General features: G+C 43.4%; 1 protein-coding gene across 1 annotated transcript; it reads right to left on the bottom strand.

Moving 5' to 3' along the window:
• Positions 1 to 7,203: 7,203 nt before the first annotated feature.
• LOC310794126 (uncharacterized protein) lies at positions 7,204 to 18,790 on the bottom strand. The gene is made up of 5 exons (XM_083656026.1): positions 18,623 to 18,790; positions 17,920 to 18,169; positions 16,045 to 16,158; positions 15,286 to 15,886; positions 7,204 to 13,551 (listed from the first exon to the last, which is right to left on the bottom strand). The coding sequence occupies exons 2-5, from the start codon at positions 18,157 to 18,159 to the stop codon at positions 13,346 to 13,348; spliced, it is 1,161 nt and encodes a 386-aa protein (XP_083512152.1). The 5' UTR covers positions 18,160 to 18,169; positions 18,623 to 18,790; the 3' UTR covers positions 7,204 to 13,345.
• Positions 18,791 to 18,874: the final 84 nt, after the last annotated feature.

Genomic DNA, 18,874 nt, shown 5'->3' on the forward strand with positions numbered 1-18,874 from the left:
GAGAAACCCCTAGTTTGACCCCTTACAAGTAGCTTAACGCAGACTTAAAACGTCATGTATAATAATGATGAAATGGCATCTATAGCAGGACTTAAAAAAAATCCCTTTAATAACCTCGGTATGTTCCTCGAATGTCCCACAATAACATCGCACAGGGAAAAACAGAAAAAACAAGAATGCAAAACTGTAAATGCACCAGGTGATTTTCTGCCATATTTTCTCAAGCTTAATAAACTTCTTATGAAGTTATATGATTTCTACCATTCATTGACAATATCCAGGTTGTAGGCTACATCTCAATATAACATTACAGGTTTCTTGGTTTGTGGCTTCTGACTTTGGCTGAAGTGCTCTAATGAAGAGAGAAATATCATGAAAATGATCATATTAAGCTGTATCTGTCTTAAATTGTGTCATGTTGCTCTCTTGATTACATAGCTTCTTATCATTGACTTTGATCTGACTGTTGTATCACTCATTATTTTCACAGTAATGACCTCAGCTGTGACACAGGAAGTAAAGGAGAACCTGACATGCACTGTGGGAGAATCCATCACTCTACCTGAACCTATGATGGGAGATGGATCACTTATTGCAAATGAACAAAATATTGCTACGGTGAATATCGAAAAAGAATTGGAGATATGGGAGGAAAGTTACAGGAACAGAGTTCTCTGGGACAGCAACACTGGACTCTTTACAATCACAGGACTACAGACAAGTGACTCAGGGATTTATACAATTCATCCTGAAGGAGGTGTTCCTACATCATTTCAACTCTCTGTTCGTAAGTCACATTTGCTACTGCTGGCAAAAATAATCTGTGTCAATGGCACCTTTGTCTGCACAAGCCAAGTTCAGCCAGCTCAAAAAGCTTAAAGACATTTCTCTTCAGCACTATGAAAGTGCCATTTTGCACAGATCACTTTTTTTTATTGCACAGATCACAAGTCTGCCGGTTGCACCAAATGGTCTTACACTGGTCTTAAGCTAAGTTGGTCGTAACTTTACGACCTAACAGCTACGCCGGTTGCACCAAGACGGCTTAAGCCTTCTTTTCACTACGACCAGGCGTAACTCTTACGCCTGGTCAGGAGGAGGCGTAGAGCCTGCCTGTAACAGAGATCTCCGCGGAGACCTTTTTGACCGTCATCGTCGTAACACCGCCAGTTCGCCGTCTTTGAAAGCACGACGTTAGATTATAACGAACTAGTTGTGTGGCTTAGCCTTCCAAAATGTTGCCGTTAATTTTTTAGAATGTAATACATAGAATTGGGAACGTTACATTCAATTTCATTCAGACTGTCTTTCTGGCTCAATCGCCGCCATTTTTCCCCCGGAGCGAGGGAGGGTGAGAGGAGGGAGAGTGTTTTACAGTAGTGGCTGAGAGAGCCAGGGCCGATTTTACCAACGGGCTTACCCGGGCTGAAGCCCGGGGCCCGGGACATCAAGGGGCCCAAATTCTTTTTTTTTTTTTTTTTTGGGGGGGGGGGGACCCTTGATGTTTTTTTTTGGGCCCCCTGTCCAGGGTCTTCGCAAAAAATGTTTTTTTTACTGACGCCATTAAAAAATTTTTGCAGAGTAATAACATCCACTGTGAGAGGGTGTCCACCCGCTATGCCGACCACTCGCAATGCCGACCTTAGGTTTAGGCGTGGGGGGTGGGAGAGGTTAGGTTTTGGGTTAGGGTCTGGGGGAGGTTAGGTTTAGGCGTGGGGGTGGGAGAGGTTAGGTTTTGGGTTAGGGTCTGGGGGAGGTTAGGTTTAGGCATGGGGGCTGGGAGAGGGGAGGTCGGAACAGCGAGAGGTCGGAACAACGACATGGAACCCTGTGAGAGGGCTCCCGAATTTGTAGATGAAATAGTGCAATTCAAAGAATTCATCAAAAACAAAGACAATAAAAGTGTGCGGCACTTGCTTCAAATAATAAGGAAGAGGAACCTGTCATCAGTTTTTCCAAATGTGGATATTGCCTTCAGGATTTACTTAACTCTCTCTGTCAGGCAGTCTGAATGAAATTGAATGTAACGTTCCCAATTCTATGTATTAAATTCTAAAAAAATTAACGGCAACATTTGCGAAGGCTAAGCCACACAACTAGTTAGTTATAATCTTAACATCGTGCTTCAAAGACGGAGAACTGGCTGTGTTACAACGATGACGGTCAAAAAGGTCTCCGCGGAGATCTCTGTAAGACCAGTTGCCCCGGGGCCGGTTGCACCAACTGGTCTTAAGCTAAGTTGGTCGTAACTTTACGACCTAACAGCTACGCCGGTTGCACCAAGACGGCTTAGCCTTATTTTCACTACGCCCAGGCGTAAGAGTTATGCCTGGTCAGGAGGAGGCGTAGAGCCTGCCTGTAACAGAGATCTCTGCGGAGACCTTTTTGACCATCATCGTAGTAACACAGCCAGTTCTCCGTCTTTGAAGCACGATGTTAAGATTATAACTAACTAGTTGTGTGGCTTAGCCTTCCCAAATGTTGCCGTTAATTTTTTTAGAATTTAATACATAGAATTGGGAACGTTACATTCAATTTCATTCAGACTGCCTGACACTAATCGCCGCCGCCATTTTCCCCAGGGGCTTCTACAGGAGGAGGGGGGTGGGAGGAGGGAGGGTGTAGTGACGCACATACAGTTAGTGGGTGACGGCGCGAGGCACATTTGTGGGCCGATCAGAGGGCATTCCCCGACAATTCACATGAACGCGCATTGCTACGACCAGCGTAGGTAAGACCAGACATAAGCCATGTTGGTGCAACAGGTGTAAATCCACTCTAAAGACTGGTCTTAACTAAGACCGACGTAGGAGTTACGACCAGGCATAGTTAAGACCAGTTGGTGCAACTGGCCCCTGAAGCGTACGATCGCACAGGGATCCGAGCTGTAATTTTATGGAGATTTTTTTCTTTTTCTGCTCTTTTTGGAACTCTAAAGATCTGTGCTTAACGCCTTCAGGTTTTTTTTTAGAGAACACTGATACGAAGTTGTGCTTGGAAACTCCAGGGTTGGGTTATGAACTAAAACTTCACCAGAGTTTCTACTGGCATGGGAGTGAGTAGATAATGACTTGACTGAACATTCATTTTTGGGTGAACTATGACTTTAACTCTTTGTTTTGAATGTGAATGAAATCCCTCCAGTCAACGTCAAGACATTCTGCAGTCAGGACAACAATACAGACCAGCACATCACTGCTTTTTAACTAAACTCTTATATTCTCAAAGCTTAAGTTATGGCATAATGTTCCAGTGAATTTTGCTGATGTTCATTGTAAATCTTTTTGACAGGTGAGAATAACCGAAAATACTGGTTATTCCTAATACTGGTGGTTGGGGCTCTAATTGTCATTGCCATTTTCCTAAATCATGCGAGAAAGACGAACAGACAATCACAAGGCAGGTATTTATATATTTACTGGTGTAATTGTTCTACAAAATAGTCAAGGACCAATTGTTCATTTATTTTTGATAGAAAAGGCAGTTACAGTGATTCGATTAGCCCAGGATGCACCAGCGCTAACTTTGCAGAAAGGTTGGTCATGGGCCAAGGATGAAGTGATGAACTTTCCATGCCCACTGGCCAAAAGGAGGCGTGGCAATGGAGGTAGCCAATCATAAAAAGGCACCTGAGTTCCAAACGGATTCAGATAACGCCACACGGTATGCACTCTCCCGAGTGTCCTCTAGTTGTGTACATGTATGTGTAAGTCATAGTGTGGAGAAAGCATCAGACAACAGAACATGACACTTCCCCCAGGCTGAGTTCTGCCTGACTGCTTGATCTGGGCAGGGCCTGACTGGGACAAAAAAAATCGGCCCTGGCATTTTGGCCCCCAGACCAGCCCACCACAATCGACCACACGACACCACCCATCTTCGCGCTCCAACCAACCATGCCACTACCTAAAAACACTAAATCTACCTGTTTTATGGGCCGATCAGACAATTATTTCCCCCTTTTGTCTTTCTTTTTTGCCTGACCAGCCCACAGGGCATGTCGGCCCACCGGGCAAATGCCCTGTATGCCAGATGGCCAGTCCAGCCCTGGATCTGGGGAGAGTTGTTACTTCCCACATCAGATAAGTGTTCACATGACCTCAAACAGCTCACAAAAAGCTGACGGAAACACAGAATTTCCTGTTTTTGCAGTCCAGATTAAATCAAGCACTTATCATGGCGGAAAGCACCGACCGCACCCCCCCCCCCCCCCCCACTTCCTTCCCCACAAATGTGTTAATCTATTTTTTCAGTTAACCATTTACTGCACTCTAAACCTGCTGGTTAAAAGATAACATGAAGAGTTGGAATGTATGGCATGTAATTAGCGTTGTGCTAACAGGAGTGGTGTGTGAGTGTAACTTGCTGCACTAACATTTACTGTTTTTTATCTTATATAGAAGTGCCAGACGTTCTCTATTCTGACGTGCATATCTCTGATGAGGGAAACAGACAGGTATTCTGCACACAAACACACCTTAGGCAATAGTTAATTATTATGATGATGTTTGTCTCCCTAACCCACAGGTCATTAACCATGTTTGTTTGTTGAGTTGATCCTATCCTAAAGTAGCCTAAATACATGTCAACTGTTTGCCTGCCTGGCTATGTTCTGGTAGCCTGGTAAACCATCTGGTCACATGAACTCACATTTGTGTTTTGTTCTGTGAGACCGGCTTGCCTCTGCCCTGGGGCGGGCATTTTCAGAATTCACAACGCAGACGGGCCAATCAGGGACCTGCCTCGTAGTTGACTTCGTAACCGGCCAATCAGGAACGCCACCGGAAAAACAGTAGTGGCTGCCTCCGTGGCTCTCCGGCTCGAGCAGTAAGGTCAACGTTCGTCAAGTTTACAGTACACAGCCATAAGTGCAGTTATTGCAGAAATCAACTCAATAACAACAATTAAACAAGAACAAGAGTATGCAACAGTGGAGTTTCTCGGCGGAAAATATGTTTTGTGAGTGGATTTGGTTTTGACTGGATCCAACCCTGATTGGCTGAAGGACCGGCTACGTCCACCCACTGAAATGACTGTGCACAGCTCGGAGTCCAGACGGATCCACAGAACCAAACAGAATGTGAGTTCACAGATCCAGATGGTTTTATCCAGGCTGACGTTCTGGTCTGCAGGATCTGTGTTCATTGTTCATATTTCAAAAGGCCTTGTTGACCCCTTGTCGCAGCAGGGGTGTATTGTTCGGCGCTGGTGAGAAATAATTCATAATGATCATTATGTATTGTTTGCAACCCTAGTTATATGATCACCAGTGGAGCCTAATGGCCAGACACCTGCGGCTCCCAGGTCGCTGACACTGACCAGAATGAGCTGCTGATGTTGGAGCTGCCATTTTATGCACTCTGGCCAGCAAGCGGCCTCATTGGCTGACGTGCATACAGAATTCAGTGTGTAATCCTCTTCCTTGGAACTGAAAAGTCAATAGTGGCCACTATACTGCACTGGTGATCATATAAGTAGGGTTACAATACATAACCATTGTTACATCTCCTAAAGGAAATCACATATCCCCCCCCCCCCCCCCCCCACTCGTCTCTCTTCTTTTCTCCTATTATTGACTCATGCCTTTCCTCCCTGCTTCTATTTTTCCTTCAGGCAGGAAATGTACCAGACTCCTCTCCAGCTGTAGACCGCTTAACGTCAGTCTATGACACACTGAAGGTCCATCGTATGGTGCTGCCGCTGACTGATACAGACACTGTTAATGTTTGAGAGCAAATGTGGTAACCCTTTCAAATTACATTCTACAGTAAATGCATTTATCCTGTATACGTTTTTCTTATTTTCTGCTTTTAATAGATTTTGGTGGTCAAAGGTCAAAGTTCAAGGTCACGGTGATCTCACGACCACCATTTTCATTTTCATGATATCTCAGGAATGCCTTGATGAACTCATGATAGCCTGTTTCCTGCTCGTTAACATCATCTCCCAGGAGGGAAGTTCTTCAAATTAGGCTCAAACATCTACTTCGAGACTCAAGGATGAACTGGTTAGATTTTGGTGGACAAAGGTCAAAGTTCAAGGTCACTGTGGCCGCATCCATCAAGGAAGGGGGTGTAGCTGGATAAAAGGGACCATTAGCTAGGCATAGGAAGGTTGTAGAGAGTTGGGATTCAAGGGGTGGCTAGGGGGAGTGACTAGGGAATGTGGGTGGTGGTAGGGGGTGTGGTGAGGGAAAGGGGCGGGGCTAGGGAAAAGGGCCATAGCTAGGGATAGGAAGGTTGTAGATTCAGGAATGGAGGGGTGGGTTGGGGTAATGTCTAGGGGGATGTGTGGGAGAGGAGCGTGATCCGTAATGGAGCAGGGGTAGGGGACATGAGCTGTAGCAAGGTATAGGAAGGTCATAGAGAGATGGGATTCGAAGGGTGGGTATGGGGTGTGGGAGCGGGCATGGTGAGGGAAAGGGGTGGGGTTAGGAAAAAGGGGCCATAGCTAGGGATAGATCGTAGAGGGTCGGGGTTCGAGGGGTAGGTAGAGAGTGGCTTGGGGGGTGTGGGGGGTGTGGGTGGTGGGGGGTGTGGGGTCAAAGAAGGGGGTCGGGGCTGGGGAAAAGGGGCTGTAGATATGGATAGGAAGATCGTAGAGAGTTGGGATTGGAGGAATGGGTTGGGGGATGTGGGTGGTGGGAGGGTGCATGATCAAGAGCTAGGGAAATGGCCGTAGCTAGGCATATGAAGGTCGTAGAGAGTCAGGGTTCAAGGGGTGGGTGGAGGGAGTGAATAGGGGGCTGTGGGTGGTGGGAAGGACTATGGTGAGGGAAGGTGGTGGGGCTAGGGGAAAGGGGCAATAGCTAGGGATATGAAGGTGTTAGCCCTTGTTCACACAGGATGCCGAACGTAAGCAGAACTGAAGCTTGAGGCAGGCACAAGCTGATCTGATGCCTAACCGTTCACACAAGAAGCCTTCTCTTTTCCTCTCAGCGCCTCCTCTGCGCACCTTGAACCCGCCCACAACTTCCATTGACTTCATGCCTGGCAGCTTCATGCGTCTGGCCTTGGAAATAGGACTGAATCCTGAACGATCGCTCCAGCGCGTCTCACCTGTTAACCGAACTGAAACTGTGTGACTTCAGCGTGGCTTCAGCGTGGCTTCGGCGTTGCTTCGGCGTTGCTTCGGCGTATAGTGTGAACAGCCACTTAGAGAGTCGGGATTCGAGGGGTGGGTAGGGGGAGTGTTTGTGGGTACGTGGGTGGTTTTTGAAAACGATTAGCCGTGTTGTTGATGTACTGCCAAACATTGCCTAAAGTGCCATAAGGCCCACTGCACTGTGTGCTTCAAGGTATTTGTATGAATATGTAATGAATGTAATGAATATGTTCTATTTTTCTATATGACACTTTGTGTCCTTTTGTTTGTTATCTTGCATTCTGGAATATGGAAGTATTGTAAACCTCAGTTTTGTATGTGTTTTTGTCGTCTCTCATAAGCCCATACAGGCTGGGCACCATTGGTGTGTGACATTGATTTTCAGCAGAGAAAAAAAGTGTTGAGTATCTCTTTGTAGTATTTCGTCGCTGTCGCGGCAGGACCTCGAATCTCCAAAACAGCAACTTTTCAGGAAGTAAAAAAAACCTGTTTGCTCTTAAAATACTGAACTAATTTCTTTAGTTTTTCACACTTTTTCACATCAAAAGTTAATTTTTCAAGATTTCATTGATAAGAGTAATCTACAGTTTGCTGACGTCACCTAGTACTATGAAATTTCTACCCCATTTCAATCAATCATTTCACGACATGCAGCTGTCAATCAAATCTTAATTTCAGGATAATTTTCTCTTCCAAATGAAGTAGAAAATGGCGCCTAGTGCCTGTCATCTGGCAGAATTCCTATCCCATAAACTAACTACTAACATGGCCAATTGTATGAAACATGAACAAAAAACAAAAACAATAATGTCTAAGAATGCAAAGAAATGTAACTGGCTCGTTAAAACACGCATTCCAGGAATATTATTTACATTTATAACGATAATGGCGCCGCCTCCGAGAGCGTGGCTGTCAGGGGTCGCCCCTCAGAGTTTCCAGGCTGCCGGCCAGCACCCATGCATCGGATTGTCCGCTCGCTCCGCACGAAGCAGCCTGGCTGCCTGGTACTCGCATAGCATGACAACACGCTGAATCCCACCGGATTTGGGGGTGGAACACGCCAGGATTGGCCAATGCCAAAGCCAGTCCTCAGAATTGTCAAATCAAATAATCGACACCGTATATGGTCCGCCTCTCAATTTGTTTTCAGAGAAACGGACTCAGATGCACGTGGCGAACGAGTTCGCCTCGACTTTAAAACAAGTTTGCAGCCTAGGAATAACTGGAAAACATTTTATTGATCTATTCACGTCAGAAGAAGCCAGGATTAAACAAAATGATATCAGAAATACACAGCACATCTGCCATGTGTCTTTTCCGGGGTTTTGTCCTGCGTGGGGGGGTATGTTGGCTCGCTTCCCCAGTGGTCCCGATGCATCCATACAAGTCGAACACCCCCGCAGCACACTCACTAGACAGCACAGGACCATCACTAGACCCATCACATCGCACAGGCTAAATGATGCAATAAATATACATTATGTAAAGTCATTGCATAAATGTGTTTTTATTGAAAAAGTGGCGTCAAGTAAGCAAGTGTTGTTTGAGTGGATATCACAGTGTGCAACCATGTTACCTTACATGTTACAAACTACCCATTTACCTATTCATGTTGTATTTGCGAGGGATATATATACGAATTGCATTTTCTGTTACAAATAAGTATTATTTCTATCTAACTTTTTAGCCAGATTTGATGGTTTTCTTGTCAAAAGTTAGCTGCCTCAAAGCCTTCTGGGTAATATCCAAACAATAGAGAGGCAAAGTGACCGCCTACTTCCTGCTTCAGCACTGTACCAGAGATTTTCATCTGCCATTTATTTTCCCATAGACATTTCGTAAAATGCTTATAAAAAGTTTTACTGGTTCAAACCAAATGGTACAGATATATTTAGAAACAGGGGAGATCGCATAACATCTCACTGGGACCAAAACGTAAAAGAAATGCGTGTTTAAAGAAAATGTTTTTTTTATGTTTTTTTTTGTTTTGGTCAGAGTGAAATTTCTATGGTCTCTCCCGATTATAGCGTTAGCTGAACCGTTTGGTTCGACAAAGTAAAACTAAAAATTAAAAATTAAATGAAGACAAAACAGAAGTCCTTATAATTGGTTCAGACACACACATAGAATTTCTTTGAGCAGGCTTTGTAACTCTGGCTCCACAGATCAAGCCACATGTAAAAAACCTGGGTGTCATCCTCTACTCTGAACTGAATTTTAAAACTCACATCAGCAACATCACCTTTTATCATTTAAGAAACGTTGCAAGAGTCAAACCCTACCTTAGGAGATGCTAAGAAACTGACTCATGCCTTTATATTTTCTTAGTTAGACTACTGCGACGTAGAGCCCTGGATGGGCCTAAAACTTAGGGCCATGCCCGGCCCGTGCCCGAGACAATCAAGCCCTACCCGACCCGAGCCCTAATTATTTATTTAAAAACCAGGCCCTATCCAGCAATTGGGTCTCGGGTCCTGTCGGGTTCAGGTTGGGTAGCAGACCTCTAGTGTGTCTCTGTGACAGAGCAGCTGCCTGGCAGCCACTGAGTTTGGAACATGCAGCTCAAAACACATTTTTATGTCCTTGCTTTTCAATAATTCACCATATTTAATAATTACTTTATATTGTTGTAATGTCTTTTTGTTTTTGTTTTTATTGCTCTTGTTTTAATGTTGCCTTTGTTTTGATGTTTGCTCTTGTTTGAATGTTTTGTATGTAAAGTACTTTGAGCTGCATTTATGAAAGGAGCTATGCTAATAAAGTTGATTATTATTATATTATTATTATTATATTACACCCTGCACTGTGCTACACATTGTGATTTCTCCTGTGCTTAAATTTTGCCATCTGCTGTGTAACCCTGTGAACAGGGCTATTCACTTACCTGTGCAGCAGCTGGCTTGACTGTAAATAACAGGTTGATATATTTGCTAAAGGGAGGAGGAACAGGCACACCAGGTGCATGTTGGCCTTTTGTTACCTGTTTCATGGATGAAATGTTGTGGGAAAGAGCAGAGTCATTGTCTGCACATCCAACCTATCTTTAGTCCAGGTCCTGGATACAAAAAACAATTTGACGAAAAAAGAAGTATAGAAGATCCACACACCAGAATAGCTCCAGGTATTTATTAAAGGACTACAAAAAGCAATGTTTCAACCCTATTGGGTCTTCATCAGGCAAAGGTGTGTATATATACAGTATGAGAATAGTAAAACTTGCCCAGCTCCACTGCTGCAAATTCACAAGATATGGACAAGTCCTTTTCGCCTCGGAAAGGGCAAAGACAGGAGTGAAGTGCAGTCTAGAACTAATTCAAAAGCAGTTCCTCCTCCTTCATGATACTATCCATACAATCTATTATACTATCAATGATACAGACTTAAATCCACTTATGCAGACATGCTGCCACGAGTCACGTCGTGAACACTTGTCTAGTTTCTGATCTGCTTTCAGCTGCATCTGAAAGCTATAAACAGAAGCGTTAAACTTGGAGTTGGCCTACATTGTCTCATGTATCAGTTAGTTCCTTTATTAACAGGACGTTGCATTGCTGTCTTTGTATTGTAATATAGCAGCTCTAAAATATACAGAGTGGAGCACACCCAAAAAAGTTGAAGAGGTGTAGACTAACGAAAATTCAAAGTAACATAAAGAAAGAAAGTCGCACACTCAAATGCTCCTCTGCTGTGTTTTAATAGATACACCAACATGTTTCAGCGAATATGCCATCCTCAGGGTATACTATAGTGCAACATGAGGAGGTGTGACCCTTTTTATAGGGCAAACCAGGGTAGGAAATTAACTTTTTTAAACAAGGGCTATTTTTGTCCCTGTGAAATATATTTCGTGGGCATTTCCAGTTTGTGACAGATCTGCACCAGTGATTTCCCTCTCACAATCTACCACCTGAGGTTCAAACATACGTAAGTGTACAAAATATAGCCACAAAATAAACTGGCCAGGTTAATGTGCTGTGTTTGTATGTGGAACCGATGCTGTATTCTTTATGACCTTTTTACCATTTAGGCCTACCGAATGTTCACCAGATGAATTGGAGTCAAAGCAGCTCAAGCAGGGTTAGGATTTTGTAAGGGACTTTGAAGAGGCCTGTGTGTGTGTGTGTGTGTGTGTGTGTGTGTGTGTGTGTGTGTGTGTGTGTGTGTGTGTGTGTGTGTGTGTGTGTGTGTGTGTGTGTGTGTGTGTGTGTGTGTGTGTGAAGTTCTTGTTTAGTGAAATGCTGCCCTCTGCTGTTTAAGGGAGAAAATCCTTATTACATTTCTACTGGGACAGATCAGGCATTATGGGGCAGAAGGTAGTGCCAGCAGAAATTGAAGAATATTTTTCATGGTATGCACAAATTAAAACTGGATTGGAGAATTTGAATTTCTATTGTCGAATCTGAATGTCATGGTTTGAATTTTAATTTAATCATTGTAGTTTTCAACTTTCAACTTTGATTCTTATGACTGAGAGCTTTGATCATTGTATGTGAAGCCAAGCACACAGACAGGCTCTACCTGTTGTTGACTGATTATTGTGTGTTTTCCAAGCATTTTTAATCAATAGTGTAATTACAGAAAAGGTCACGAGGTGGAGCCATAACTTCACAATTGAGGGACAAACTTGATAAAAGATCATCACGGCATATCAAATATAAAAAGATATAATCACATACAACACAACATCTTAAAAAAACATCCTGTATCATTTATACAGCCACATGTCAAAAAATTGTTCTGAGGCCTAGGATGTGAAGTATGAATGAAATGTGAAAATATAATGGAAGCAATGGAGGATGAACAAAGGTCTTGAATAAGGACATCATAAGGACCACAATGGAAATAAGTTTAATGACTTTAATGTGTTATCCTGATCAGTTATTTTATACTGTATGCTTGTTGGTGTATTGTATTTTTTAATTTGTCGAATAAATTCATTCATTCATCTGCCTCAATATGTAATTTCTCTGAAGTAATGAGCTGCAAATTAATATGATGTGACTGTGGTTTAAGTGGAGAGGAACAGGGTCTGGACTGGAATGGACTTGTAGTACCTTTTGTGGGCAAAGGACTGAGACGCAAACAGACCTGTGGATTTGATGATGGGTTGCCAAGGGGCAGAGGCTCTGGAAGACACCTTTCCTTAACCTTTTAGTTTTCTGTTGTTACTTATTTCTTATGTCTGTATGTCTTTATTGGAAGAAGAAAAGATGAAAAACAATCCTACTATCCTACTATATAGAATGAAGGGAATTATGTCTGTATGTGTCACATTTATCTCCCCAGCAAGTTGGCCAATCAATCTGAAACTGTACATGGGTATTAAGTATTGGTAAAGGCAGGATCTGACAAAGCAGATTTTTTCATTTTCCCACATTTAAGCTGTTTATGAGCATTTATGCCTTCGCCATCGCCAAATTATTACTCCATCCTGCGGGGGGGGGGGGGTGTACTGCTATATTCCCTACCTTTTCACGTAGCCTACTATGCTAATGAGTGACTGAAACCCTAGCTGACTAGCATGTAGTGGTTGGCCTGGTGGGTAGTCTGCATGTATGTAGTGCGCACATCCCAGTAGTCTGCATGTATCTAGTGCACACATCCCGGTAGTCTGCATGTATGTGGTGCACACATCCCGGGAGTCTGCATGTATGTGGTGCACACATTCCGGTAGTCTGCATGTATGTGGTGCACACATTCCGGTAGTCTGCATGTATGTGGTGCACACATCCTGGTAGTCTGCATGTATGTGGTGCGCACATCCCGGTAGTCTGCATGTATGTGGTGCACACATCCTGGTAGTCTGCATGTATGTGGTGCACACATCCTGGTAGTCTGCATGTATGTGGTGCGCACATCCCGGTAGTCTGCATGTATGTGGTGCACACATCCTGGTAGTCTGCATGTATGTGGTGCGCACATCCCGGTAGTCTGCATGTATGTGGTGCACACATCCTGGTAGTCTGCATGTATGTGGTGCGCACATCCCGGTAGTCTGCATGTATGTGGTGCACACATCCTGGTAGTCTGCATGTATGTGGTGCACACATCCTGGTAGTCTGCATGTATGTGGTGCACACATCCTGGTAGTCTGCATGTATGTGGTGCACACATCCTGGTAGTCTGCATGTATGTGGTGCACACATTCCGGTAGTCTGCATGTATGTGGTGCACACATCCCGGTAGTCTGCATGTATGTGGTGCGCACATCCCCGGCGGGTATGAACTAAATACATACAATCTAGTACACATAATCCAGCATGACAGGTGTACGTAGTTTAAAGCGAGTCACCCTCAGATGACCGTTCCAGTCCATCTTCCACCAGCTCCTCAGCCAGCTCCTGAAACTTTGAGCTGCCAGGTAGATCGCTCCAGCGCCGAGGAGGACTGTGACAACTCTGATGGCACGTTTCTTCCACTTCTTGGTTTCCTCATCATCATCAGACCCTATAGGACAGAAAATCATGTGGGGTCAAGCAGCATCACAGTAAGTGTTAGCATTATTAGCAGCGTTACTCATTGAAGTAATGAGTGTCATGGTTTGTTCAAAATATCTAATATCTAACTTTGAAAAGGCAACACTTGAGGGATGATGCACCTTGTTAGGAATTGTCACAAGCGGTGACCACATCATTTGTGACCTGGTTCACTTGTTTAAACGAGGAATGTTAACAATGCTACAAGCTGATGTTTTTGGGGTCAACTCAAACCAATACAGACCTTAATTAAGGGCAGAAAACAAGGAAGCAGCAAGGACACGAGAGACAATTAAAAAAATAAACAATTAATGGGACCATCTAGCCAATATCTGACAGCCAAATTGGGATTTTACACTTTAATGTCAGATTTTGGGGATTCACGTCCTAGATTATTCATAATGTGGTCGAGATAAAGGCGTAAGAGGTTCACAAGGGGCCAAGGGGTGCACAGGGGAGCATGCCGTACCCCAACCTACCTACATCACCATTTTTTTTTACTAATTTTACACCATTGAGGGTAGTGTATAGTACAGATGGTACATTGGGCCAATAGACATTGACGATAGAATAAGATCATTGTCGGTGGCGATAATCGTAAATCACTGTACTATAAACTGCCCTTTACACTTTACTGTGAATATATTAATAATAAATTATAATTCACTCAATGAAAGAATGATCAATAGCTTGAGATTGCAAGATAACAACACACATACTTTACAGACTACACTCATCAGTAAAGGCTGATTTACAGTTCGGTGCTGCTGTTGCCATGGCGTAGGTGTACATGGCCGTGCTTTGTTAACGCATAAGTAATAACAGAAGGAGTGGTAGTGTTTACATTCTCTAAAACTCATCATAAGTAATAACAGGAGGAGTGGTAGTGTTTACATTCTCTAAAACTCAACTTTCTTCTGGGATATGTCTCGCCACAAATGCAGTGATATCTGGTAGTCTTAGGCCATGTTCAGACTAGGAGGCCAAATCTGATTTGTGAACTTTAGTGACCTATTAATGACTTTATCCAGATTGGTTTTATGAGTCTGGACGCTCCAAGTCTGATTTGTGTCACTTGTCTCAAACCACATATGGAGGTAGTTTCCAATCTGCTTCAAATGTGCTTTTGAGTGATGTGCTTTTGAGTGATGTGTCTTCAGTGCGGACACGCAGATCCACCAAATCTGATTTGAACGTCACTCGCAACTCGCCATCAAATGCTTCTGCGCAGGAAAACCACGTCACCAACGTACGTATTTACTGACGCCCACGCCGTTACCATAGCAACCCATGCAGATAAGCTGTTTAGATCTGGACGCACAGATCCGACTTGAGAATCAGATTTGTGGCAGTGCGGACACACTCCCAAATCAGATTTGGGAAACCAATCAAGATAATGGTGATTAATGACTTTATCAGCAAATCGGATTTGCCTGTAATGTGAACATGGCCTTAGTCTCTATAATTTGGGTATGAGGTGTCGAACAAATTAATATATTTGCAAAGGTCCTCAACCTGTCTCTCTTCTATCTGCTCCATGTGTGTTTTGCACTATTGGTGGACATTAAGCGCATACAGGCAGAATTAAATACAAAGAGACCCAAGTGGGCCAATCCCATTTCTGTTCCTATAGAACTGGGATGGGCCCGTTCCAGAATCTAAGTTATGTTCCAGTACTGATAATATCTTTACCCAATTGATTTACCTTGATCAGACCACTGCGCCCATGCAGATGCAACGCTTTCCACCAAACCTCTTGGTCCCACGTTGGCTCTGAATCTCAGTTGATCTAGTTGTGGGTTGTAGTCTGAGTTTGCTAAGTTGATAATGTAGCTAGCTAATTGTTGGTCATTGATCTTGAAGTATCTCATATTATACGTTTGCTGTCTTCTGGCTGAGGATCCATTGCGGCTTTGCACCGTGTTAAGGATTTGCTGAGCTGAAGGTCCTCGGTCATATATCTGTCCTATATCTCCAATGCGAACCATCTCCATATCTCCATAGTAGCCCATCTGGATGAGAAAGGTGGAGAGGTCTAGCTGTGGGCTCTGCAGGGCTTGGATCAGTTCAGGGCTGATTTCATGGGTCTTGCCAGGACTGAACCTCCCAGACACGGCGGTGTCGTGTTCAGTGACGTACACCGTCTCCACCACCCGGGTTCTCACCTCGTAGCTGATGATGATGCGGTTGATGTTGTCTTTACGACGGGAGCCACGCAGCCCATAGTGTTCTCTCACGTATGCCGGAAGGTTGGCCGAAGCTGGGTAGGTTTCTGTGTTCAGGTTGCCAACTTCAAAGTAGGCTACCTGGGGAGAAAGGGAGCAAGGTAGGCTAGTGGAGAGAAGGATGGAGGGATGAGGAATAAGGGATGTGGATGGATGGATGCACAATAGTGAAATGAGGGAGATGTGGGAGTTGGAGGGTTTTGAGTATTTAGAAAGAAATAAACCAAAATAGCACAAACCTGTCTCCCACTCTTGCGTTTCTTTGGCCTCCTCAATACGGGCAGAAGCTCCTCAATGTTGCCAAACTGGTGGAACCCGTAGAAACCATTCTCCGGTTGGCAATCTGACACCAACTGTGGCAATGAGTAGACTGTGATCATCATAGTACACTGACATCACCATATCTCAACCAAGAAGTTCATTACTGATATAATACCATAGGGTAAAACAGTGTTGCGGTGATATAAAGCAGAATATACCCATAATCACAGTGAATGAAAGATATGATGGGTGTAAATACATATGAATACAATAAAGAAGTAAGGAGGAAAATCACTAACTTACTTCCTGCTTACCACAAGAGTTAATTTGACAAATTAAGTGTCCTTGGCCAAACATTATCAAGACATACTGCGGGACTCTCAACCTTTTGCAACTTAGATCAACTTCTGATTGTTACAAAATCTCAGGGACCACCTTCCCAAATAAATGAATCAGAATCAGAATCAGAATCAGAGTTTAATACATGTCCCAGAAGGGCACTTTGGTTCACATCAGACAGTAGTGGATAATTAAAACATCATTACTAGTTTGAGATTAGTAATAAAGGCACACTTCAGAATTGAGAAATGAGGGGGGGAAAGGAAAATGAAGAAAAAACATAAAAGATTTAATTGAAATCATGCATTTTAATTTGATTGATTGATTTATTTATGTCAATTCATGAGCCCATTTAGATATAAAAATAACTAGCTTCCTAAATAAAGAATAACATAAAAATAAGTGTTTTAATCTAACCATTTGGCAGTACCACTGTCTCCGCAGCCCACTAGATGGTGCTCTGAAGCCCAGTGGTAGAGAGTGGCTGATATGCATATCAGTTGGTATATCTAATAGCTGCTGATGTTCATGCTATTTTTATACTGCCATCTTCATTTTAGTGCCTATATACCATTAAGTTGTATTGAAAATAAGGATGCACGATATTGGATTTTTTTTTGCTGGTATCCGATATGCCAATATTTTTCAACTCTTTTGGCTGATTGCCGAATCCGATACCAATACATGGTATGCGCACATTTTTTTCGTTCCACATCAAGAACATCAAGTCTCTTGTGTTGGGCAAGTTACTCAGGGAATTTAATTAGTTACTTATTCCTTTAAAAAGTAATACAATTGGGCTCATTCGTCTATTTCCTTTATCGGATGATATGTTACCGATGACATGCATTGTTCATCCCTATTTGAAAAGAGCTAAGTGCTAGTAGCCTGATGTACCAGCTGAGTGCTAGCAGCCTGAGGTACTAGCTGAGTGCTAGCAGCCTGAGGTACCAGCTGAGTGTGCACTTAGTCATAAGTTAGACTATAAATTCTCTCCTAATCATTACACTGAAACTATTTAGTTTGACACTAAAGCTGTGTCTCTTTGTTTAGTTGCACCATGGAAACTTAAGCTGCTGTACATTTTATGATAAGATCGGATCAGATCATATCTGATCAGATATGAATATGATAAATGAAAATAGGAAGTAGAACATAATAACGGTATGCTACACGTTCGTTCAAGTATACATACTACTGCATGCGCTGGGACATCAGTGATGTTAACTGGGGTCATAAGGTGTTTCGGGTCTGACAACATCATACACCCTCGCCCAGTAGACCCAGCCGAGGCCGATTACGACCCCGACCCGCGTCCCAGAAGCAGCCGCTCACAGATCAGCCTTCCTACTCTGTCTGCAACATTGCCCGCGGAAGGGTTGATCACGCCCAATCCGCTGCAATAGAGTTTAGTGCTACACCGCAGTACACAACATCTTGAGATATTCTGCTAGCAGACAAACATAGATTTTGTTTTCCCTAATCTAATCTCATCTCATCTCATATTGTCTTACCATCATAACGACCAGCAGGTTATTGAGTTGGCAGGTCACACAGTGATTGGAAAACCAGAAGAGCAGCTGGAGGCCGTGTCGTGGACGAGGACGGCCGAAACCTGAATGCATCAGGTGCTCTGGAGTGATGAGCTGCCACTCAACCATGGTGGAGCTGGAGCCCACACACCCAGTACACTTACATACACACTTACATGCATACACAAAGATAATGACATACATGTAAACACTTACAGGCATGCATGCAAGTCTAAATTAAACACATACATCACACACACACACACACACACACACACACACACACACACACACACAGTTTTATTTTAGAAGTCAAAAGGTAAATGACTCCTTAGTGCAGAAAAGTGCATCAGTCATACAAGGGATGCAATAATTTTTACCCAAAATGACTGCAATTAAAAGCTAAACAAATCGTGGAAAATAAATCAGCAATTCGAGCCCCAATGTGTTGTTTACATTTTAAAAACTGCGACAGTTCACACAACTTTAACACGACATGCATATATTATACATCAAACTCTTGAGCTATTTCTGCTCTCGCTCAGAATGTCAAAATATACCCGATGTCATGTGTCGTTTTTGAGATAGGAGATTGTTGGCATAACTCATTATAGATAACTGCTGCGGACTTCCGCATTTCTGGGGGATTTGTTGTTGTTGTGACGTCACGCTGATTCGTCCTTACCATATTGTTGACACGACTCCAGTGCTCGCCGTCCCCTTAATGTCAAGTTAAGATGAGTTAACATTGTCCAGTTCTCAATTTGACTAGTTTTCAGTTCTATTTTCCACTTGTTGTCATTTCATACGCAGCAGCCAGTCTTCTTGACAGCACACGGAAGGGAGCAGCATTCGGGTTCATTCACCCACCCCTCATGTCTCTCCTCCCCCCTGGCTCCACTGCAGTTGCGTGCTCGTTCACGTCGTTGCGTCCCGC

This window comes from Poromitra crassiceps (assembly GCF_964638095.1).
Source record: "Poromitra crassiceps genome assembly, chromosome: 19".
NCBI lineage: Eukaryota > Metazoa > Chordata > Actinopteri > Beryciformes > Melamphaidae > Poromitra > Poromitra crassiceps.